This window comes from Sander lucioperca, chromosome 12 (genome assembly GCF_008315115.2).
Source record: "Sander lucioperca isolate FBNREF2018 chromosome 12, SLUC_FBN_1.2, whole genome shotgun sequence".
Classification (NCBI taxonomy): domain Eukaryota; kingdom Metazoa; phylum Chordata; class Actinopteri; order Perciformes; family Percidae; genus Sander; species Sander lucioperca.
Genome location: NC_050184.1, coordinates 38103909 through 38128123, shown reverse-complemented (window position 1 = coordinate 38128123; position 24215 = coordinate 38103909). Strand labels below are relative to the sequence as shown.

At 39.0% G+C, this 24215-nt stretch overlaps 1 protein-coding gene across 1 annotated transcript; it reads right to left on the bottom strand.

Annotated features, from left to right (window-relative positions):
- Positions 1-398: 398 nt before the first annotated feature.
- LOC116039109 (dihydropyridine-sensitive L-type skeletal muscle calcium channel subunit alpha-1-like) lies at positions 399-23253 on the bottom strand. The gene is made up of 45 exons (XM_031283888.1): positions 23072-23253; positions 21490-21595; positions 19362-19501; positions 19022-19155; positions 18713-18865; positions 18361-18566; positions 18092-18195; positions 17852-17997; positions 17696-17774; positions 17445-17605; positions 17122-17347; positions 16818-17025; positions 16498-16618; positions 15685-15799; positions 15013-15112; positions 14855-14924; positions 14368-14500; positions 14101-14230; positions 13948-14007; positions 13255-13361; positions 13035-13122; positions 12506-12613; positions 12322-12374; positions 12085-12231; positions 11634-11835; positions 11341-11499; positions 10360-10470; positions 10185-10268; positions 9424-9471; positions 8840-8866; positions 8618-8743; positions 8459-8524; positions 8233-8324; positions 7988-8147; positions 5080-5207; positions 4857-4953; positions 4004-4106; positions 3797-3898; positions 3565-3698; positions 2302-2427; positions 1971-2179; positions 1822-1886; positions 1351-1397; positions 1185-1259; positions 399-701 (listed from the first exon to the last, which is right to left on the bottom strand). The coding sequence occupies exons 1-45, from the start codon at positions 23251-23253 to the stop codon at positions 399-401; spliced, it is 5541 nt and encodes a 1846-aa protein (XP_031139748.1).
- Between the last annotated feature and the right edge of the window lie 962 nt (positions 23254-24215).

The following is a 24215-nucleotide window of genomic DNA, read 5'->3' as shown; positions in this document are numbered from 1 at the left end:
GTCACTATCCTACCTCCCTCAGTGAGGCTTCAGAAAGACACTCAGCTCACTCACATGGTTGTCCCATAAGTCATATGGAATGGATAGCCTCAACAAACGCTACAAAGAAAGAAGTGTGTCAGTCTGTTAGCTCTGAAATAAGTCAGTATTTTTTATTACTTCAATAAATCTGAAAATTAAGAAGATGTTTCAGCGTCAGATATATTGTTTCTCCTTGGTTAAGTTTCAACCACACTTGGCAATATATTAAACCTGAGCCAACCTGCCTGTAGGCCTTGAGCCAGGCTAGTAGATACAGACTGTCACAGGGGCAACAAGCTTGGTAAAGCAAGGTGAGGTGAAGCCACCTGCAAGTGTAAAAAATCACAAGATAACCATGTAAACTCAAGTGACATCCTCTAAACATTAGAGTCGGCCTCCTGTACGGAGGGAATCGAGGGGATTGGACGTCTCTTTCTCCTCACAGCCGGATCTGGCTGGCCTGTTGCCTGTGCTGCCACTGCGGTGGCAGGAGGAGGGACAGGGATGGGGCGTCTCTTTTTGACAGAGGTGACGCTGCCGGCGCGTTTGCTGAGGATGTCCTGAGCCACGCTTTCCATTTCATCGACAGTTGTGTGCATGGCATCAGCCATCTCCTGCTTAGTCACAGAGAGAAAGCCAGGGTCTTTGGCCAGGGAGGCCAGACCGCCCTGTTCTAAAGCCTGGAAAAGAAAACAACACACAGTGCCCTTGCTTACATACAGTAACATTTCTGGTAATGCATCAAGCCATACTAAAAAATTAAATACAGCCTGAAATTCAACTATAATATTTTGATGAGGTCATCTAAAAACTGAAATTGAAATGATTTCGGTTTGTATATAAATAATTACTGTGATGTGTGAAGTTTTTTCTGAATCTGCCTTACACCCATATAAAACTCAATTGGGTGTAACACCTCAAACAAAAGTTCAGCAATCCACAGATCTTAAAGTAAGTGCACTGTGTCCCCTGACAAATCTTTTTAAGGAGAAATAAACAGTAGTTCAATTCAGGACAAGCTTAATTTGTGTCCAGGAAATTACCCTGGTGCTAAAACAAGAAGCTATTTTTATGATCACCTATTAATGAAGGATCTGACAGCAGATCAGGACATTTCCTGCTGATAAAACAAGGCGGACACTCAGAGATTCTTTCTTTCTTACCTCCTGGACAAGCTGGTCGGCTGCAGCACAGGAGCTCTGGCTCTGACTGTCACCATAGTTAGGGTCATAAGGGAACTGCAAAGAAAAGATATGCATCCACACTTTGTCTATACAAGCTGTTCATCATCATTTACACTGGATGAGTTAACCTTAGATAAGATTTTACCTGCGTTTTGTCTGTTCTCACTGTAAAGTTCCAGGAATGCAGGTTGCCTAAACAAGGGAGAATCAACAAAAACTTAATTAATATAATTTTGAAGAACAGAGAACTCCATCGCCTTTTCAGTCTGCATGGTTCCTCCTTATTTGCCAGATTTTATTCAAACATTATTTGCTGATCTGGAATTGTATATCTTGACCCATGTTTAATGTAAAGTCCATGGAAAAGCAATGTACACTATTATTATTGTTATTTTATGTGTAAAGATAAAATGTTTATAAAATGACTTATGAGGCCTGGTCAAATTAGAAAATTGTTTCATGACTTCTTAGCCTTTCATTGGATTCATAATTTCTATTTCTTGTGTGCATTAGTCTCACACCATCTTAGTGTTTATATTTGTACTGCCCTATTATCAGCTTGTCGGTCAAAGTTTGATTGATTGATTGATTGATATCCAAAAACCTCTTGATATACCTGGCTCTGCATCCTCACTGGGATTGTAAAAATCTTCTGGACTGCCTTCTCTATCAAATGAAAATCTGAAAGACAACAAAATGTTTCACTCATCAGACATTTCACCCTGAGCATATGTCATCTGATAGATTGGAGTGTTTGGCGCTCACTCTGCGAAGGCGTTGTTGTTCGTGTTGTTTTTTGTTGTGGTTGTGGGGAAAAATTCGGTAGTGGGCACCAAGTCAGCAGAGTTTGGTGGAGACTCGGACTGACTCTCAGAGAACTTGAGGGGCCGCTGGCTGGTCATCTGCTGAGACTGAGTGATGACGGGCTCAGCGGAGAAGGAGTCCACCCGGTTACCAAACAGACCGTGTGTACGCTGAAAGACCGAGCAAAACAAGCAAACAGATAATACACAGATAATCAAATTGACCAGTCACTCTGCATGCACTGTATTTTGCCTGTATATCTGTTCGCCAAGTTGCAGAAAGTGTTTCTCACCTGGTAGATGCCTTCTTCTCCAGCCTCCTCCATAGCTCTGTCCATCTCTTCCTCATTCTGCAGGTCTCCTGAAATGGCCCTATGCATCTCTGGAGCCACCTCTTCGTCGATACTCCTCAGGCCTGCCTAGAAAAATATGGAGAATGTGGGGAAATAGAGAACAAAAGGCACATGGCAGCATGTTAACAAAGGAGAGGCAGAAGAGGAAAGATAAAGTTGAGTACCTGTGTAAGAAAAGCACAAGGTGGGATATATGCACTTAGCACACTTAGAAAGTGCATTTGTAACAGTAGTGCATAAAAAACACTTGCTGATACAAAATTGATTTATTTACATCATAAAAGGGTATATGCAGGAATCCTGAAGTTAAATTTAGTACAATCTAAGACCTCTTCGCCACTTCAAGTTCTAACCGGTTACATCAACAACACACAGCAGCAGTTTAATGTAGAAGTGAGATGGAAAAGATATTAAAAAAGAAGTCATAGTATCGTACGTCATAACAAAAAGTCATAGTAGTTTCTTACAAAAAATGTCATAGTATAGTATGACATAAACTAGAATTACCGCCTCGAGGTTGTATGCCTCCGCCACCGCCAACCAGTCAAGTTGCAGTTTACATCCATGTCTGTCCAGACTCATAATATGTAGTGAAGACTTTGAAGGAATTTAATCAAAGGTATTAAGTGTATTTTTTGGCGAAACATGGATGCTTCACACACATCTTTAATCCGGTAGCAGAGAAGATCTATACAATCACCACAGTTTCAAGGTGGGCTCCCAAGAATAGTGTCATCAATTTAGTATCTGACCAAATATATGAAATATGCTCACAATCTCCCTTCTGTTCCTCCTGAGTTATGGCGTTGAATAATGGCCAGAAAAGTGTTTTTGCAGAACATTATGATGCCACACTGAAGATGACCTTTAAACTTTTGGATATAAAATCTCATCACTCCATTTTATACTATTAGCCATTTGTGTGAGTTTGTCATAATTACAAATTAATTCTTAAGTTAAGGTCAAAAACGTGATTAGCAAGGTCACAGTAACTTTGACCTTTGACCACTAAAACTTCAGACTTTTTAATACTTTTTAAGATCCCGCAGACACCCTGCTTAAGAGAAATAATATGAATAGCCAAAGCATGCCATTCTGAAAAAAAGTTTTTCAGTTATTATGCAGTAATTTCATGTCCGACATTATACATTATTACTTAATTTTCATTATAATAATGATTTTAACCCCATAATGACCGCTCACCTGGATCTCCGGGCCTGAGGCATTCTTCTTAGAGGGCCGGTAGCCATAATACTCCTCCTGATGCTTCAAGAACTTACGGAAATGATCCTGGAGCAGGAAGGTGGAGTAGAATTTTCCTACAGTCACCTCATCATCTGTAACCAGACAAGTCACAGTGCTGTCAGTGTGAGAAATACTGGATTATTTTGTATAGTTAAAATTGAACTAATTCTATTTATGTTGATAGACTCACCTCCTATAGGGGGGATGACCTGGTCTAACAGTTTCATACTAGTGCGTTTCCAGATTGATTTTATAATGGCTCTCAGCTCCTCATTGGCCTGCTCAAAGTTACCTGTTCAGAACAATCCATAAAACATTTATTGGAACATTTATTGGAATTTATTGGAGTATGTACATCAAGTTGAATCAAACATATACATGTTTTGATGCTCTGTACCTTCTGTTTTGATCTTGAGTGCAGTCCTGACCAGAGCAAACAGGGTGGCGTTGAAGGTGACGGTGCCATCACTGTTGAGAGGCATGTTCATGCCAACCAAGCGCTGCAGACCAGACAGGAAGTTGAGAGAATTTGGCACCAGAGAGGAATAGAAAAAAATCTAATACAATACACTTTTTAAAGTATTAATATTAATATATTGTTTTTTAACCCACTGAATTTAATATTTTTTTATGATCATCATCCTAAGTATTATTTGTCTATATTATTTTAGGTGGAGGATGAGAGGTCCTTGATAGGTGAGAGATATGTAGGTATATATAATTTTTCAAACTCTGACACTGTCACAATCCTTTGTATTGATATTTTCAATAAAGACAATGTGGGGAAAAACATCAAACACTTTAAATAGATAATCTTTTTAAATTATATATTGCCCCATTTTATCATAAATACTTTATAATAATTCACTCAAACATGTATTTTTCTTTTCTTTTACCAAAAAATAAATGTTGTTTAGCATATGATAGACCTTGTAATTTTTGTTGGTGAATTTTACATTGACAATTGTAAATCTAAACCTAATAAAACCTAATCTTTTCTAAAATATCCCAAATTATATTGTAAGACCTGTTCATTATTAATAGTTTCATTTGGGATATTTTATATGTTTCTTATGTAAATGCTCTTTTTGTGTATTGTGTCTTTGTATGCTGTTATAGTACAATGTACATCAACAGTGATCGTATTGTATTGTTAATGTTATCATTCAACACACATAAAACCTTTCTCTCTACAATGCATGCACCCCATGGTCTTTGACCCCGTTTATGACTGACTGCACTGTATGTACCTTGCATGCAGCACGATGAGGACAGAACTTGCCAAAGCCCAGTGGAGGCTGGATGCGTCGCAGCAGCGTCACAACGTCCAGATGTTTAATTCTACCCCTGTTAGATTAGAGAAACATCTTATAATATTTTTAAAGACACCAACCTAAAGCTGGCCTATTTCTTGTGTTGACTGAGCATAAATAAATTAAATGGTAAAGTTTCATGAGTGGTGTTCGGGCTTACGTGGCTTCAGGGTCATATTCAGCCCAGATCTTCTTAAACTCATCCAGATGGTGTGGACCAAGAAGAGACCAATCACGGGTCAGGTAGTCAAAGTTGTCCATGATGACAGCTACAAACAGGTTGAGGATCTGAAGTAATGAGAAAAAATGACGTGTATTTACACAGTTTTAACCTTTCTGTGCAAATAGGATTTTGTTTTGATTATAAAATGATTGTTGAACTAGAAAATGCATTTCCTGCAGAAAATGCTTGTGAATGCTGAAAAGCTAAATTGCAAAGGCTAAACTGGATTGCTGGCATAATTGCGTAAGAAGTAGGTGAAGTAGTGAGAATAGAAAAAAACAATATTCTCTCCCAGAAAAATAATAAAGAAGCACTAAACTTAAACAGTGATAAAACAAAAACTATATGTAAGTATAAATGGTAGAAAAAGTTGCATACAAGCACAAATGTCCTTAAAGAGCTGAACATTTTGATATTTGTCATAAAAAAATCATAGTATAGCATGTCAGAAGTAATTGTAGAATAGTAAGTCAGAAGAAAGTGATACAAATTCATAGTATAGTATGTCAAACAAAATCTGGAAGAACATGCAAACTCCACACAAAATATGTGTATATATGTATGTCATTCCCCCTCTCTCTCCGCTTTCATGTTTGAGCTGTCCTGTTAAATAAAGGCCTAAACTGCCAAAAAAATCTTAAAAGGTCAAAGCATATTATGTCGAAAAATGTCAAAACTCATAGTATAGTATGTCAAAAAAAGTGATAAAGTTATGGTATAGTATGTTGAAAAGAGTCATGAAAAAGTCATAGTATAGTATGTCAGAAATAGTCATAGTATAGCATGTCGAAAAAAGTGATGAAAAAGTAATTGTATAGTAAGTTGAAAAAAGTAATAAAAAGGTCATAGTATAGTATGTCAAAAATAGTCATAATATAGTATGTCGAAAAGAGACAAAAAAAGTCATAGTATAGTATTTCGAAAAAAGTCATAGTATAGCATGTCGAAAATAGTGATAATTATAGTATAGTATGTTGACAAAAGTCATAAAAAGGTCATAGTATAGCATGTCGGAAAAAATTATAAAAAATTCATAGGATAGTATGTCACAAATAGTGATGAAAAGTAATAGTATAGTCTTTCGAAATAAAAGGTGAAAAAGTCATTGTATAGCATGTCGAAAATATTGACAAAAAAGTCATAGTATAGTATGTCAAAAATAGTGATGAAAAGTAATAGTATAGTAAAAAGTTATAGTATAGTATGTTGACAACAGTCATAAACTCATAGTATAGCATGTCGAAAATAGAGATAAAAAAGTCATAGGATAGTGTGTCGAAGTGATGAAATAGTCATAGTATAGTATGTCAAAAATAGTCATAGTATAGTATGTCGAAAAAAGTGATGAAAAGTAATAGTATAGTATGTCGAAAAAAGTCATAGTATAGCATGTCGAAAATAGTGATAAAAAAGTCATAGTATAGCATGTCGAAAATAGTGATAAAAAAGTCATAGTATAGCTTGTTGAAAATAGTCATAGTATAGTATGTCGAAAAAAGTAATAAAATAGTAATTGGATAGCATGTTGAAAAAAAAGTCATAGTAGGATGTCAAAAAAAGTGATTAAAAAGTCATACTATGTCGAAAAAAAAACGTTAAAAAGTCTTAGTATAGTATGTCGAAAATAGTCATAGTATAGTACATCAAAAAAGTGATAAAAAGTAATTATAGTAAGTTGAAAAAAGTAATAAAAAGGTCATAGTATAGAATGTCGAAAAATTCTCATAGTATAGTATGTCGTTAAAGTTATAGTATAGTATGTTGACAAAAGTCATAAAAAAGTCATAGCATAGTATGTCGAAAAAAGTGATAAAAAAGTCATATATAGTATGTCGAAAAAAGTCATAGTGAAGAATGTCGAAAAAAAGTGATAAAAAAAGTCATAGTTTAGTATGTCGAAAAAAACTTAATTAAAAGGGCCAGCATGGACTGGGAATCGAACCTGGGTCAGAGTCTGCAGTGACTACTTGCTAGATGCCTGTTGGCAGCAGTGCTAACCACTAAGTCAGTATGTGGAAAAAAGTGATAACAAATTCACAGTATAGTATGTCGAAAAAAGTCATAGTATATATACTGTATGTCGAAAAAAGTGATAAAAAAGTCATAGTACGTATGACGAAAAAATTCATAGTATAGTATGTCGAAAAAAGACATAGTATAGTATCTGAGATTAACTTAAAGAGCCCTGTTAAACGTCCCATTGAAGAAGCCTGAAAAAAGCCTAAACAAAACGTGGTATCAATATAATGACTGTAAGCACCAGAAAGCATTTGCGAACATATTGATATATAATTTGTGTGGATAAAGGTTAAAAAATGTGGGTATATCAGCAATTTGAAAAACTGGTACTCTGTGCTTTCATCCAGAAATGTCGAGGTTGTTTAAGGAGGCCTAAAGAAGCACTAAACTTAAACAGTGATAACACAAAAACTGTAAAAGATATCAAAACGCTGAATCATTTTCTAATAGCTGAAGGTTTTGTGAATAGTTAGAGTTTGAATGACGTCTGTAAGTGAAAGTATGTGGGAGCAGTAGCATTTAGAAGTGGAAGAAGCCTGAGGAGGATTTAAAGATTGCTCCATTGACTTTTATGTAAAAAGAAAAAAGCTTAATACTTTAAAAACTATAAATGGTGGAGAAAAGTTAAATACAAGCACAAATCACCTTAAAGAGCAGAACATTTTGACATTTGAATGTTTTTTTGTAGCTGAAAGTATGCAGAAGTAGTAGGCGACCGAAAATCGTCTGAAGAATCGGATAACAATACTGTAAATGCTGCTGAATCAGCATTCACACAAATATATAAAAACACTAATGCAGCTAAAAGATAAATGTTGCTGCTCACAAGGAAGGCACAGAGACAGTAGAAGCTGAGGAAGTAGAAGACAGCGAAGTTGGACCCGCAGGTGTACTCCTCTCCTGGCAGAAAGTCAGACTTGGGGTCACACTTCTTCCCATACATCGAAGCCATCATGACCTCCTGCCAAGCCTCTCCAGTAGCACATCTGGAAACGTAAACCATAGTGAGATCCTGGCTCAGACCTTGCAGCCAATGAGCTTTTAACCAATGATCCAGGCTTAGAGACTCACCGGAATAACATCAGAACAGCCTGAGGGAATGTCTGGAAGTTGTTGTTGCGGTTGATTTGGGTACCATCCACTAAGGCTACCTTTCCAAAGATCTGAAGGGTTGTTAAAATCAGTGCCAAATACGGAAACTTGTTTTAGTGGAATTTACGCATATTTACGCACATTAACAATCTATAGAGGTTTACAATGATTTCATCCAATAAATAAAAATGTTAGACTTGAGTACCTGCATCCCTATGACAGCGTAGATAAAGAAGAGCATTATGATGAGCAAAGCTACATGAGGTAGAGCCTGTAGACACAAACACAGATAGGTCATTAAAAGTGTGTTAAAAGTGGAGATACAAATTGAAAATGATTAATTTATGACTACAGTGTAACAGACCTGGAAGGACTTGATGAAGGTCCACAGAAGGTTACGGATGCCTTCTGAACGGTTCAGCAGCTTGACCAGACGCATGACACGGAAGAGTCGGAAGAACGTAATGGAAACTGAGGCATTTTCAGACGCCTATTAACAAAAATAACCAAAGGATTTAAGGAGAAGAACATTTAAAACAAAGGAAAAACATTTATGGTTTTTAATACGGAAAAAGTTTAGGCTTACCGCAATTGCTTGCATAGGATTTGTCTCCTGTACAAAGTAGATGAAAAGATGACACACTGTAGTTACATGGGTTATGTTTGATAGAAGTTATAATATCATTAATAGGAGGCACATAGCAGACATAGCACTGACCTGTTAAATAGTATTAAGGTATGATTTACAATCAACACCCAGGGTTAAAGAGCAATGTTTCCACCTTCGATGAGTAACAAAGCCTCCAGTCTTAGTTGCTGAAAACTAGAACAACTGCAACTTCTAACTCATGCGAAATAAACTATATGCAGACTTGATATTAACAGTTTTCAGTCAATCCAGCCATCATTAGAGTTTCTGTGCTGATATATTTAGTGTTAAGCCCTGTTTATAAAGTATTTGAGCTGTACTGGAACACAATATATCAGCTTGAGGTCTTATCTCACATTTGCTCTGTAGGATTAGACAGACAGTAGAAACGCAGATGTTTCACCAGCAGTTTGAGCCACACACGGTTCAGAACAGTAGTACTACAGTTTAGTAGAAAACATAGTGGAGTGCCCACACAGCAACCCTCATGCAGCAGTGCAGTGCAGTGATCAGATATTTACAGCACAGCCATGGAGACAGTACAGTCCTCCACTGGCAGCCAGGGCACTCTGTGGAGGATAGACAGATGAGGAGTGAGGTGTGTGGAGGACAGAGGGATTGAGAGGGAAAATATGCAAAAGAAGAAGAGGAGGAGATATAAAAGAATTAGGAGACAATGTGAAACTGGATGGAGAAAACAGAAATTGCTACAAGCTTGTTTGTGGATGGAAAACATCACAGTCCATGGTGAGAACAATGCAGTGCAACAATGGAGAAAAACAACAGTGAGTGGCCAGAAAAAAAACATTGGGTTTGTGTAGCATAAAAATAACACAATAAAATAATTTACTGATATTGTGCTCTTATAAATTTGAAGTGCTCAGACAACACACAAACATTGAATCACTGAAAATATTGTAATGGATCCGGTGGGAATAATGGAAGATTTGGTTTGGTGTTTGGTGATGGAAATGGCGATGCTTCTGAGGTTGCACAAGTAACTGAGAGGGGTGGGAGCAGGAGAGTTGGGGTAAGAATGGCCAACGACAGTACTGACCACGTTCTGTGAGCTAGTTCTGCTGGCACCAATCAGCTGTTGGGCCACGATTATATGCTTCTGTATCAGAGCATTGAATAAATACATTCAGTCATTTCAAATCGAATCACACTATTGACTGGGAATGTCTCATTGAGACAACACCAGGGACTTACAGCACCTGCAATAGGATCTGTGGAATTCATTAGAATAGATTTAAAAAATATAATAATAATTCGTACTCACATCGACTTCACTCAGGATGACATCAACAACGCTACCGATGACGATAATGAAGTCAAAGACGTTCCAGGGGTCTCCAAAGTAGCCCTGCACAGACAGATAAAGCATTGCTGACAGACACAGTAGGACATTGGATTGGGTGGATAACCATTTGAACCACAAAGTGTGAAGCTGTTACCCTCGCTTTGAAGGCCATGAGCTTGAGAATCATCTCCACAGTGAAGAGCACAGTGAAGATCAAGTTCAGCATGTCAGACAGTTTAGTGACATGGTCCGACTGGTTACAGTGCTGTTCAAAGTGGAAGCAAATATTAATCTCAACATGTTACAACTATTCATTTGATGTAGTATTTGTACAAAATGTAGTTTTAAGATAATTACATATAACTTGAAGAAAATGCTAACATTAGAGCGATATACTGGCTTAAAACATTCAACATTTAACTACATAAGAGTGACATGACATTGTCATGAACGTGTCATAAACATTATAAACAAGTCATAAACGTTTATGACATAACGCTTCTGTCATTAAGTGTCATTCGGTGACAAGTTAGGGTTAGGGTTACGGTTAGAGTTACGGTTAGGGTTCATGTGTCATGACAGTGTCATGTGTTCATGACACATGTCACTCTTATGTAGATACCTTCAAATAAAGTGTTACCGAAGTTTTTATTTATTATAAATTTATAATAAATAAATACATTTATATGTATAAGTATGTGTTCATCTTGCTTTTTGTTGAGTACCATAATATCATAAACAATAGAAATGATGGCAAATTGTCATAAAATTAGCTTTGAATAATAAATCAATCTGGCCCATAGTGAAAAGTGGATTTCATCCTCTCAGTGTATTGTCTCGTCCTCTCTTACCATAGTTACATAAAAATAAATCTGAAAATTAACATTTAAAGTAAGATTTTATAAATAAATTGGCATAATAATTAGTCTGGGATTTCGCTGGAAAGTTGTAATGTCCCACGTTTTACAGTTAAAGTTTTCACTTTTCTTATTAATTAAATGATTTAACAAACACTGAGCTCCACTGACTATGACAGAAACACTTACAAAACATTGACACAGAATATTGTCTGCCAGTAGCCTCGAAACAATCTCAATGGTTTTTTTGTGTTGCAACGTAGCCTTAATTTACATACCTGCATCCCCAGACACAAGGTGTTGAGCATAATTAGGAAGAACATGAGGTATTCAAAGTAGCAGGAGGTGACAATGTACCAGACTCTGTACTGATAGGGGTTTTTGGGGATGTAGCACCTCAGAGGTCGAGCCTTCAGGGCGTACTGCACACACTGGCGCTGAAGGGGAGAAAGAAGGTGGGATAAATAGAAGAAAAAAAAATTCCTAACATGTTTTAGATTTTACTGAAAATGATTGGACTCTCTCACTGTCCTACTGTCCACTGTTTCACCTCTGAGATGTCTTGGCGTACCTGGTTCTTGTCCAGCTCACAGTCCTTATACTCCTGCTCGCCCTGCTCCTGGAAAGTGACGATGACAAAGCCCACAAAGATGTTCATCATGAAGAAGGCGATGAGGATGATGTAGATGATGAAGAAGATGGACACATCCACGCGGTTGTTGAAGACAGGACCCATGTCTTCTTCATCTGAATCAATGGCTCTGTATAACAGTCTGGGAATAAATGGAGTGATGTTGAGAGACGAGGAATAATTGGCAAGACAATGGGATACCACAAGGCTAATTTGTGTAGATGAAATCTATAATTCAGTGAATTAAAAAAGATATATTGCCTTTATTACCATCTCTGGCTCAAGAATATGGAATTACTTATTATTATTATTATTAACTCATTATCCACATAATAAGATATTCTATCTTCTAACTCAATCAAACAGATAGGATAAAAAATGCTGTGCTTACTTTGGCCAGCCCTCAAATGTGGAAACGGTAAAGAGAGCCAGCATGCCATAGAGCACATTGTCAAAGTTGAAGTCACTGTTGATCCATTCTCTCTTTGCCAGCACTGTATCTTGTAGGGAATTCTCCATGTGCTTCACAAAGTATCCCCTGAGAGCAGACACAGAGAACGGCGACTCTTAAATAGCATTACAGTTTAGATAGATGAAATCTACAAAGTGTGAAAGATGTTTGCCTTACTGGCATTCCTCCCCTGTCATTTTCGATGGGTCTGTGCAGCTGTAGAATTTACCCTAGGAGGGAAAGGATTAGGGACACATTTATAAGGAGCAAGGCATTTATACTTACAATAGGTTCATTTGGAAATATGAGCTTTACAGTATCATGCTACATATAGTGTCAACATCATCTTTAAAAGAGTTACCTTGAAAAGTTGCACTCCGATACAGGCAAACATAAAGTTCAGCAGCATGGTGACAAGGACGATGTTGCCGATGGTTTTGATGGCCACAAACACGCATTGGACCACATGCTGTCATAAAAGACAAACAATGACCACTTAATACTTAATACATGTACTGTACTTAGTACAATTTTAAGGTCTTTTTAAGGTTATTTATACTTCTACTACACAACAAAAGGAAATATTGTACGTTTTACACATTTAATTACTAGTAAGTTTTCAGGAGATTTTGCATTTAAACATTTGATAAGATTATAAAACAGAATGCATTGCTCATGACCATTTAGAAAAAACACAGTGTCTTGTATGGCCCCCTGTCATGTTTCAGATGTCCCAGGCCTAAAGAGGTGAAAGTATCAAATATTACACATAAACAGCACACAATTGAGCTAAAGAGTTTTATTTAGGTACAGGATCTAATTACTTCTGCCACCACTGGAAACATAGACATATCCACAGGGAGAATTACTGTATTTATGCATGTGTGTACCTTTAACCCCTTGGCTCTATTGATGGCTCTGAGAGGCCTCAGCACCCTTAGCACCCTGAGAATCTTCACCACAGAAATAGCACTGGATCTGCACACAACACATGTCAAAAAGCAGTCTTGATATGCACATCTTGGAATACTAACATTTTGTAATTTAGGAAAATAAATAACAATAGAGATGTTTTATATCTAATATGGCAATCTCAAAATGTTTACTCACTCCATCCCCATAGAAAGCAGAGAGACTGTAACCACAATCAGATCCAGGATGTTGAAGGAGTTACGGCAGAAGGAGCCTTCGTGCATGAATGCTCCATATACTGTCATCTGTCAGTCAGATACATAAAGTCACACCCAGAATATTAAACCCAACAGGTTTGTGTTTAAGCTTTTCTTTTAGTCAGAGGAACAGATGTGTTGCATTAATGTCAAATAAAAGTGAGACACTTAATTGATTTTAACAATAGGTGGATCGACAAAAAATTGATCGGATTTACCCAGATTAATCAATAATGAAAATAATTGCTAGTTGCAGCCCTAATGTTGGCAATGTGAGTTTAGTGTTTGTAACTCAGCAGGGCGATAATTGCTATCATTGCGAATTAAGTAGTTTCACAGTGATTGTTCAGGTTCTGAATATGCTACCTCAGTAAAAACATGCAAGACCTGCAAAGAAACCTGCCTCATTCTGCTTCAACATGCTTCTCCCCTTATAAAATTCATTTCATTTTTCTCTGCCAAGAATAGAATTAGAGATTGAGTTGTTTAGTTTTCTGTAATTTTTGTCACAAAATGATCAAATTTAAACACAAAATATCAGAAAAAAATGTGGCATTTGTTATCTGGTATCTTGACTTCAAAGAACCACATCAGTCAAACCCAACGGCAGAACATGATGTATAGAGCACTTTACCTTCAGTACAATCTCAATGGTAAACACAGTTGTGAAGACAATGTCAGCATAGGCCAAGATCTAGAGGGAAAGGCAAAAAGGTTTGCTGTCAAATTTGGCCTTCTTTCAACAGATAATGTCCAATTAAATGTGTAGTGGTAGACTTGGTTGTACCTTGTTTCTGTAAGACTTGGGATCGATGGGGTCCTCAGCCGCCAGGGAAATGGAGGAGAGCAGGATGAACAGAAGGATTAAGTTGGTGAAGGAAGAGGCGTTGATAATCTTGTAGCACAGTTTACGGAACCTGGATGCCAATATGCAAAGACATACAGTCATCAGTGCAGTGAGTTCAATCAATTCACTGTTGTGTTTTCATGATAGTTTGAGAAAACACTTAAATATAACGACTGTCATTCTCAGGCTGGTATGTCTGGTTCCTACTTGTTCTGAGGGCCAAAAATGAAAAAGGAGCTGGCTTCAGGCAATGGAACGGCTTCTTCCTTCAGCTGCAGGTCGGCCATCGGTCGGGGACGAGGGCTGATGGGGATTTCAGGCTCTTCCTCCTCGTCATCACCTACCATGTGGAAGAAAACACACTCAAAATGCTATAGTAAACTAATATATTTGGAAAAAAGAAAATCTCTCTATACTGAATCATGTTATAGACTTTATATGGTAGTCACCAGAGTCGAGTGAAAAAAGCCTAACTTTAGACTCTGCTTTAAACTCGTCTGAGTCTAATAATAATGAGGGGTTACTATACTTAAACTGTAACATAGCCAAGAAAGCAGCACTGGTAAACAGCCAGTGTAATGAATATGGACTCCTGCATTCATTTATGCCCTTCTGCCACAACTACATCACTGAGAAATGTGAGAGGTTAAAGAGTTTGAGATGCAAATAAGCAGGAAGATTAGACATTTGTTACCTGGGAAGTCGTCAGGTGGGAATGGATCTTTCACTTCATTGACATTGGACTCAAACTCGTCAATTTTGAGCTAAAAAAATAAATATGCATTAGCTACTTATGCTCCTGATTAATAGATCATTGTTAATATGTGATATGGTACCAGAAATAACACTAACCTTGGCTGTGGTGGGTATACCCTCCATCTTAGATCTCTGTTCTGCCAGTTTCTTAGCTATCCTCTCCCTGTCCTCATCAGTCTTGTCAGGCATTTTGGATCTGGAGGGTAGGAAGGAAAGGGAATGGAGTAGAGTTTAGCAATGAGAAGACAGAGCAGATCATCACACTTAAGTTAGGCATTCTTTTAGTTCCAAGTTTCGTCATATGTAGGTTAACACAGGGTCAACGGTACAATGAAATGTGTTGACAAGACAACGGGTCAGCTCAGCAATAAAAGCACTAGATGCCACAATAAGAGAATTAGTAGTCATAAGATAAAATGAGATACAATTACAATAAGATGTAAGATAACATAGGATGAAAAATAAAATACAGCACTACATACTTGCACAAATGTAACAAGAAAAGGGAATGAGATGTGGGATATGAGAGATAAATAAATAAGTGAGATAAATAAATAAATAAAAGTAATCAGTCATGTTGATAGTGCATTTTATGTAAACAGTAAACAGCAGGTAATCAGATATGTGATGTGGAATTTCAAGGTTTATGAGTTAAGAAGCCTGATGGCCTAGTGGTAAAAACTGTCCCTAAGTCTGGTGGTACGTGCAGTCATGCTCCTGTATCGTCTGCCAGACAGTGTGTGCTGGGTGGCTGTGGTCCTTATTCACCTTAGTAGCTTTCTCCTCAACTTCTCCTCTGCCTTTTCTTTCTGTGCTGAAGTCAGACTCTCAGCCTCTGCCAGGTTGTCGACGGCGATGGCCAAGAAGACATTGAGGAGGATATCTGATTGCGCTGAGGTCAGGAAAACCAAAACCTTGTTTTTAAAAAACATCATTGCTGTGTATACAAGTTTTAGCCATACTAGCGGCATGGCTCTATGGATGGCAATGTTGGTATGATGGTTGGCCCACCACTTTGGTCCAGACTAAAATATCTCAACAACTACGGGATGGATTGCCATGACATTTTGTACAGACATGTATGGTCCCCAGAGAATGTATCCTACTAGTCTCGCATTGCCAGACCTATCTCCACATCCAACTGATCTTGGTGATCCCCAGACTTTTCCTCTGGTACCACCAGCAGGACAACATTTTCATATATCCATTGCAACTGAGTGGATTGGTATAAAACTGTGTACAAATATTCATGGGTCCCAGAAAAAGGTATCCAAATTTGTTTGCTTTTCCTCTAGCACCACTGTGATTTTGAGTGAAATCTTGACAACTAATTGCATAGATTGACATAAAATCTTACACACATACACACATTCATGTCCCTTCAGGATGAATTGTAATAACTTTGGTGTCCCCTGTCTTTTCATCAAGCAACATCATCAGGTTAAAACTCAGCTGTCCATGTGTTAAATGCTAATTAGCAAATGTTAGGATGCTAACATACTAAACTAAGCCGGTAGCATGTCTGTACACTCTTAGCCTTGTTTAATCCTAGATGACATCGTGAGTGTATGTGAAGGATACAGTTTCCACAGACAAAAAGGACGATAAAGTAGATGGAGACCAGGATGCCAGGAATGACAGGCCCTCCATAGGCCATAATGCCATTGTACATGATGGTGGTCCAGTCCTCTCCTGTTAGGATCTGAAAGATAGCCAAGTGTTAAAAAACAGTGATTCATTAATGTCAGGTATGAAAGGATAAGTTAGATGCTGCTACTGTGAATGCACTTCATTACATAATGGGTCATCAAAATCAGGCAAGAAAGGTTTAACAAAATGAAAAGCTGACAATGAGAAGAGTTTAAAGCAGAGCATCCAAATGAATCCATGTCTAGCATCACCTGAAACACACAGATGAGGGCCTGAGGGAAGTTGTCAAAGTTACTGCGTCTGGGTCTGTGGTCGGTAAAGTTGAATTTCCCCCCAAACACCTGCATGCCCAGGAGTGAGAAAATGACGATGAAGAGGAAAAGAAGGAGGAGCAGGGAGGCAATGGAACGAACAGAGTTGAGTAGAGAGGCCACAAGATTACTCAAAGAGGTCCAGTACCTGCAAAACAGTTGGAAGAAGAGAGGTGTTAAATGACATTAAATCTCACTACAACTAATTTAATGCAACAAGATCCTTTGAGTGGACATAACTCACTTTGTGACTTTAAGGATCCTCAGCAGTCGGATACACCTGAGTACAGAGAAACCCAGGGGAGTCACGGCTCCTGCAGAGAACATGATCATCTCCAGGATACCGCATAGCACCACAAAGAAGTCAAAACGGTTAAACAGGGACATGAAATATGCTCTGGGACCCAGAGCATACATCTTAACAAACATCTCGATGATAAACAGCACCAGCAGTACACGACTGGCCACATCTGTTGAGATAAGAGAGAGAGATGAATGGATAAGGCTGGGAGCGATATAATTCATTATTTAAACATGTTCACAATAATTCATATATTAATCACCAACCTTGTAGGGAAGTGAGGCTGTCAGACTGGTGGTGGTGCTCTGTTGCTATGGTCAGGGTGTTGAGGAAGACGAGGAACATCACTATCCAGTAAAAGCTCTTGGTTTTCACATACAGCAGGCACTTCATCCTGAAGAAACGGTTCCAGCGACGGGCCAGGCGGCTAAACACAAAAATAAACCTGGCTTAGTGTGCCGAGTCACCGTTATTATTACATGTAAAAATGTATACATTTACATAGCTGCTGACTCACTAGTAGTAGACAATTCGACTCTTTCCTTCCAGGTCATACAGGCTGTCTGTATCAGAGTCACTGATTAAAGGGAGGAGTCCTGACAAGAGAAGAACAGTTGTAATTCAACAGTATCTCTATATGGGATGGGTGGCTGAGGTGGTTAATAGTGCTGACCTTTGCCCTCTCGGTCGGCATCCAGGACTTCAGCATGAGTGATCCACTCCATGTAGCCATGCAGGTCTTCATCTAACTGCTGACGCTCTCGCAACTTCTGGAACTCTCCACGTGACTTGGCCTTCTCTCGCTCTTTGGTAAACTCTCTGAGGGTAAAGACAGTAAAACAGCATGTTAGCTAGTTCATGTGACGATGCAAGATGCAGACACTAGAAAGGCAGAAGATAATAGTTGTCTTACCCACTGAGCACGCCCAGAACCAGATTGAGCACAAAGAAGGAACCCACCAGAATGAGGGGAACAAAGTAGATCCAGGGCCATTCATTACCTATGGCATCATTAACCTGAAAGACATCTCTGGGTCAGCCACAAACATTGTATTCTGTTAGGTATACTTAACACAATGAATACCTAAAATCTAGACAGTTGTAAAGGTTTGGTGGCAAGAGCATAAATTCCTCAACACTGAAACTGAAAACAACCAAGACAATGTTCAAGCAATCACTGACCCAGTAGAGCACTTTGGTCCATCCCTCCATGGTGATACACTGGTAGACTGTAAGCATGGCAAAGCCAATGTTATCAAAGTGGGTGATGCCATTGTTGGGACCCTCCCAGCCTGGCCGACACTCAGAGCCGTTGATCGTACAGCGGCGTCCATTACCAGCCTGAGCACAGGGTGCAGGCAGCTCACCTTCTGCTGTGGAATAGATATCTGCGGGCAAAAGAGAAGAGATACATATCATTTTCTGAATGTAGCTTCTGGGAATTATAACTGGTAATGTCTCAGGTATGACTATAAATCACAACATATATAAAAGCCCATGTGAAACAGTGTCTGATTGTGCCCTTCATACGTACTTGTGCCAGCATAGTAGCAGGTTTTATGCATTTTGCATTTGAAGAGCTCCAGTCCCATGATGGCATAGATGGTTACCAGTAAAAAGACCAGTAGGGCGATGTGCAGCAGAGGCAGCATGGCTTTGAGGATGGAGTTCATCACCACCTGCAGGCCTAAATGTGAACATTAAAACAAAAACATTACAAGAAAGCACAACATCTCAGCAGTGTCTTTTCTTCACATAAACAGTATTTCCACATTAATCACACAGTGTGACATGGACACAGGGTTTTTATACAGTATTTGTGGATTACAGAAGAGGCTCTTACTGGGGACTCCAGAGACAAGACGTAAGGGCCGCAGCACTCTGAAGGCTCTGAGTGCCTTCATGTCGAACCCCCCACCCTTTTCCATTGGCACACCTGCTATCTTATTGATGGTATCCAAAGCAAAGGTGAAGAGACTGTAGGAAAAGATCATACAACCATAAGTACCTACCCCTACATGATACAAAATGGGCATTCAGCAGAACAATATTCTAGTTTTGATATTACTATAAGATATGACATTTTCAACTATTACAATTGAAGTGTCAATGGCAGTTTCGTAGATGTGGTAAAAGGGAGGCTGTGGTAGAGATATCCACCTGCAGCTCAGAGCTCATCTTACCCCATGAAGACGATGACAAAGTCCAATATGTTCCAACAGTTCCGTAAATAGGCGCCTTCATGGAACACGAGCCCATAGGCCACTATCTTAAGAAAGCACTCTAACGTGAATATGATCAGGAAGATGTACTCCAAACTCTCCTGCAGCAAGAGAAACACAAACCAGGAAATAACATTTTATAAAGCTCACAACCTTCAGGTTCAATCCTCTAGTAAACTATGGGATGATTGGAGTAAATGACAACTTTGGCATTTAATTCCCTGCTAGGAGGAATAGCAGTAGACGTAACTGGTATTAGATAAACTTATAAGGATTAATTGCCACTTAGCTATTTTTTATGCAGATTAAACACAACCTCAGAAGGTTTAAACAGATGGGTGGCCACACCACAGTAATCACATTATGATTAATGAAACAAGCCACAGTTTAGTTTAGAGATGGTAAACAGATAAACATCAGTGTGGTTAAATAAAATTATCTGTTTGCAAGTCGGGCCTGTATCTGTGTTTTTATCATTAGTGTTGATGTTTTCAGAGACAAAGGAGGTCGACAAACAGCAGACTTACACAGAGCTGAGTATGGCTTTCCTCAGTAGTGACTGCTACTGACAACAAACAAGTAGCAATAATAGCTACGCAATGTCAGGGTAACCTTATTACAACCAAAACACTCCATTGCACATATTTGCTTACAAACTGCAGCTTCAAATTGTCATCATTAGATAGACTACTTCTTCTTTTTGCTTTTCATTGTTGATGTAAATACACATTTTGCAGGAGAAGAAGCTGTAATATGAGAACATTATGATAGAGCTCCCAGGGAATCCAGCCAAATCAGAGAGTTAATTTGAGGTACAGTATACTATAAATGAAACCTTGCATACATTCACAAAAATACATACATTTACAGACTAAAACTCAAGAAATGTTATTCAAATTAAACAGCGAGGGGCAACAAGTAGAGCTGTGCTTCTATGTTGTAGTGTATCAATGTTACAAGCCATTATATTTAGTATATGAGTATGAATGTGGTTACATGAGGAAACATTTGTGGACTCTACTGTATCCACCTGCGTCAGTAGAGTGACGCTGCCTGGGCCGACCTACTTCTAACAGAAAAAGGGGGGTGAAGATGACCAGATCCTCTTACACCGTTCACCTCTGAGGAATGGCACAGTAAGAGGTAAGAAGGATTTGGGAGAAGGCTGGTAAGTGGGCCAAAGCAAAGATATTAAAGAAATGGGGTCAGTTTCAGGTCCAGATACCTGATGACTTGATGCATTTAGCTGTCAATCAGCTGGGCACCAACAAAATTGATAGCTTTAATCTAGTAATGAGGTTATTGACTGGATGGGGGAAAGCAAGTGATGGCTGGCTATTGGTGCTACATATTGACATTTTAGCTGGTTGTCAGGCATCTCAGAGGCAGTGATCCACATGTCAAGTCTCTGAGAACGAGCCTTCTCAATACCATAACACCAAATATCCAGAAATTGGCAAGATGTGTACACTGTGCAAGAGCAAACATATATATTTTGCTCACTTTGATCATCCCTGGTTGTATTTGTTCAGTCGCCCACCTTTTAATACACTATATCCACATCCCCACAGCAGTGTAAACACACACCCAGGAGGTTGAAATATAATAACACCTGTAAACACATCAGCAGCATCCAGTGGTCAAACACCTGCCACCAGATAGTTTACACTACTTTAACTTGAGAGACTGTGAATCACCTGTCATCTAGAGTGAGAAGAGTCATGAAACCTTTTGGCTTTTTACACAGAATACGTAACAAATGTTTCCACAATTATTGTGTTTAGCAGAAAACAAAACAAACAAGCAAACCCTGAAACTGATCCATTCATATGTAACAAGCTCAGTTTTATAGGCTTATATATTTCAACCAGTTTGGGGGCATTTCAATTAATACATTCATAAAAACATACATCACAGGACACCTATCTTTGTATTAAAACATACTTTGTATTTATTGGGGGATCCCAAATAAAGACCTGAGTTGTGTCTAATGGCGCTTGGCACTCAGACCAGTGAGCAGCTGAAACTCTTAGATATGAAAAGTGTGTCATACATCAAAGACAGGATTTGTGTTCACACTCATACTCACCAAGCTTGTGTTGGTGTTATTACTGTCTTCTTCAGGCATGGGCAGGAATACAGCCAAAGCAATGCAGTTTGCAAAGATAGTCAATAAGATGATGATCTCAAAGGTTCTGGATGGGGAAACTCAGGATCATAACAACAATACACGGGTAGGACTGGTAGACTCTCTGTATCCCAATAAGGAATACTAATAAGGGGATAGAATTTCTCCGGAACTATTCTTGATGACAATATTTGAGTATATTTGTTAGTATTTACTGTCAAATAAATACTAACAATGGATGGGTAAGAAAATAGATATTTCTTTATCTGTGCATGTTTTGTGATTTTATGTAGCAAACCAAATTAAATAAATGAAACAGGTCTACAAACTCTGCTTACATTACCCAGTGCCTCTAAATGCTGCTTGAAACATCATCCCTTTCACAGCCCTTCGTTAGCGGGCAAAGCGCTCACAGTAAATGTAATCTTGTCTGCTGTGCTGCTTCATTCTCGTCCATAGGGGGCTCTCTAAGAGAATTCCCCTGCCAGGTCAGCATCATGTCTCCCTGTGATGCCACAGGACAGCTGCACAGCCCAAGAATATGACCAAACCATTTAAACACAGATTAGTCATCAGGAGAAAAAAAAAGCTGTTTGGTTATTCTATGAGACATTTATTTATTCCTAAAGCTGTAAGTACTGTACTTTTTTTTAATTGTACAACAAGAAGGAATGAAGGGGTTCAGTCTATTTCTGTAATTTTGCTCTAAACACAGCATCCATGCCCTGTGTTACAGAATCACATATCAATGGTATTAAACAGTAAAACCTCATGACCTGGCTGAGCATATGGAGACACAGTTCAGTGAAACTGTTCAGAGAAATTATATTATTTACACCACATATTATTATAAAATTCACATTAAACTCTGTGAGTCCTATTGTCACGCTAGGGCTGTCTTTGGATAAATTAGTGCATTCTATTTTGGATGTAAAATATGTATTATCCAGGAATGGACATCAGGCTGAAAGCAGGAAACTCCCCTACAGGGGCCATAACATCACTCAGCAGCCTGCCTTGTGTTCAGGCTCCAAGACTCACAGGGTGCCAGCATTTCAGAGCAGCTATTTCCACATTAAAAGCAGACTGTCAGCTATCAGGACACTAACAGGTGGCTTCATTAATTGTCTGCCAGTTCTTCCAAATAGATTGGCTTAAGAAGCTCTCAAGGTGAAAATATGAAGGCTACAAACTTGAATTTGACACAGGGCTGCCCGATACATAACAAAAGTCTTAACACTTCAGGGATCGCCTTAACACAGATTTCAAAGAGACTTGGCTTGGGCGTGCTTACCACAGGTGAACTACATGGCTGATAATGCACTGGCCTGCAGCCACTTCATTTCTGTAGCTGTCAGTGTTCTTAACCAGAGCTACATGCTGTAATAACTGTATAATGGCTTGAGTATCATACTGTATATTTAGGAGTAAAATACTTCCGTTTGAAGGGCACATTTTTAAGCCAACGTCTACCTAATATTACAAACACAAAAGTCTGTGAGTTGTGTAAAACGTAGGCAGGTGTGTAAGATATAAAGGATACTTCCACTCAACAATGCTGATGCAGGCCTTGCGGAAGGGATTTTTGAGGTTGAAGAGGAAGAGGGTTCTAGCAGGTCGAGGGTTTCCCCCTGTGGCCTGTAGCTTCTTCAGCTTCTCCCTCTGCTTCCTCTTCAGCTCCTCTTCATTCATGATAACAGGCTTGGCCTCTGCGTTGGCTGCCATCTTGACGCCTACACCTGAGACAAGCTCCCAGTCCTGTAGAAATGTGTCTTCTCACTGTATAATCCCAAACAGAGGCACTTTTTAACTCCCCGTTGTGAAGGCCTGCTCTGGGTTCCAGACCTGCCGATCCTGTGTGCGCTCCTCCGCTGCCCTCTCTCCCCTCTTCCTCTGACTCTGTCTCCCTCACGCAGAGCCACAGGCCTCTCCTCCTGTTTGAGGGCCTCTGACAGAAAAAGCCCCTTCGGCAGGGAAAAATAACAGGAGCCCAGAGCGGCTGGAGTAGCAGTTGGTCCTGTAGTTTAAATTTAGACTGTGAACCATTGACAGGCCATGCTTGGGGATGGTTAAGAGGGTGGGGGGGTGGAAGGTGGGAGTAGATGGAATCAAGAGGGGGTTGGGGCAGGGCAGCAGTGGCGGAAAAGAGCACAAAGAAGGGGAGAGACAGTTTGCGGGGGCTTGCAGTAGCATAATATCACCCAGCCTCCTGAACCTGCCATCCCTTTCCAAACAGACCCAGCTGCTCTGCTGCTGGACACTGGTGTTGAACCCTAAACTGTGAAAAAATAGTGAACAGAGAGGAAGGGAAACTACACTTGGATGTTTGTGCCTCCAGTATGACATTGTGCAGGTGGAAATATTTCTGCAGGACCAAGAAATGATTAAGGAGACCATTTAAGATAGTCCGCCACAGAATGCCAAACTTTCAGGAATCCTTCCTGCCAAAAATATAGGGATGGGTTACATGTTTAGTTACACTGTAGTAAACCCCCCAATTAAACATTTATAGGCAGTATATAAACATTTATTAAATGGTTTATAACACACTATAATGTAGGTGTATGCAGATACATTTTTTATGCATTGATTTGTCAACAAATATAACTCCTCCTGTAGGGCACCCATAAATGGAGGCTAGCGTGTTAACATATAATGAAGGCAAACACAGTTGTAATAATATAAAA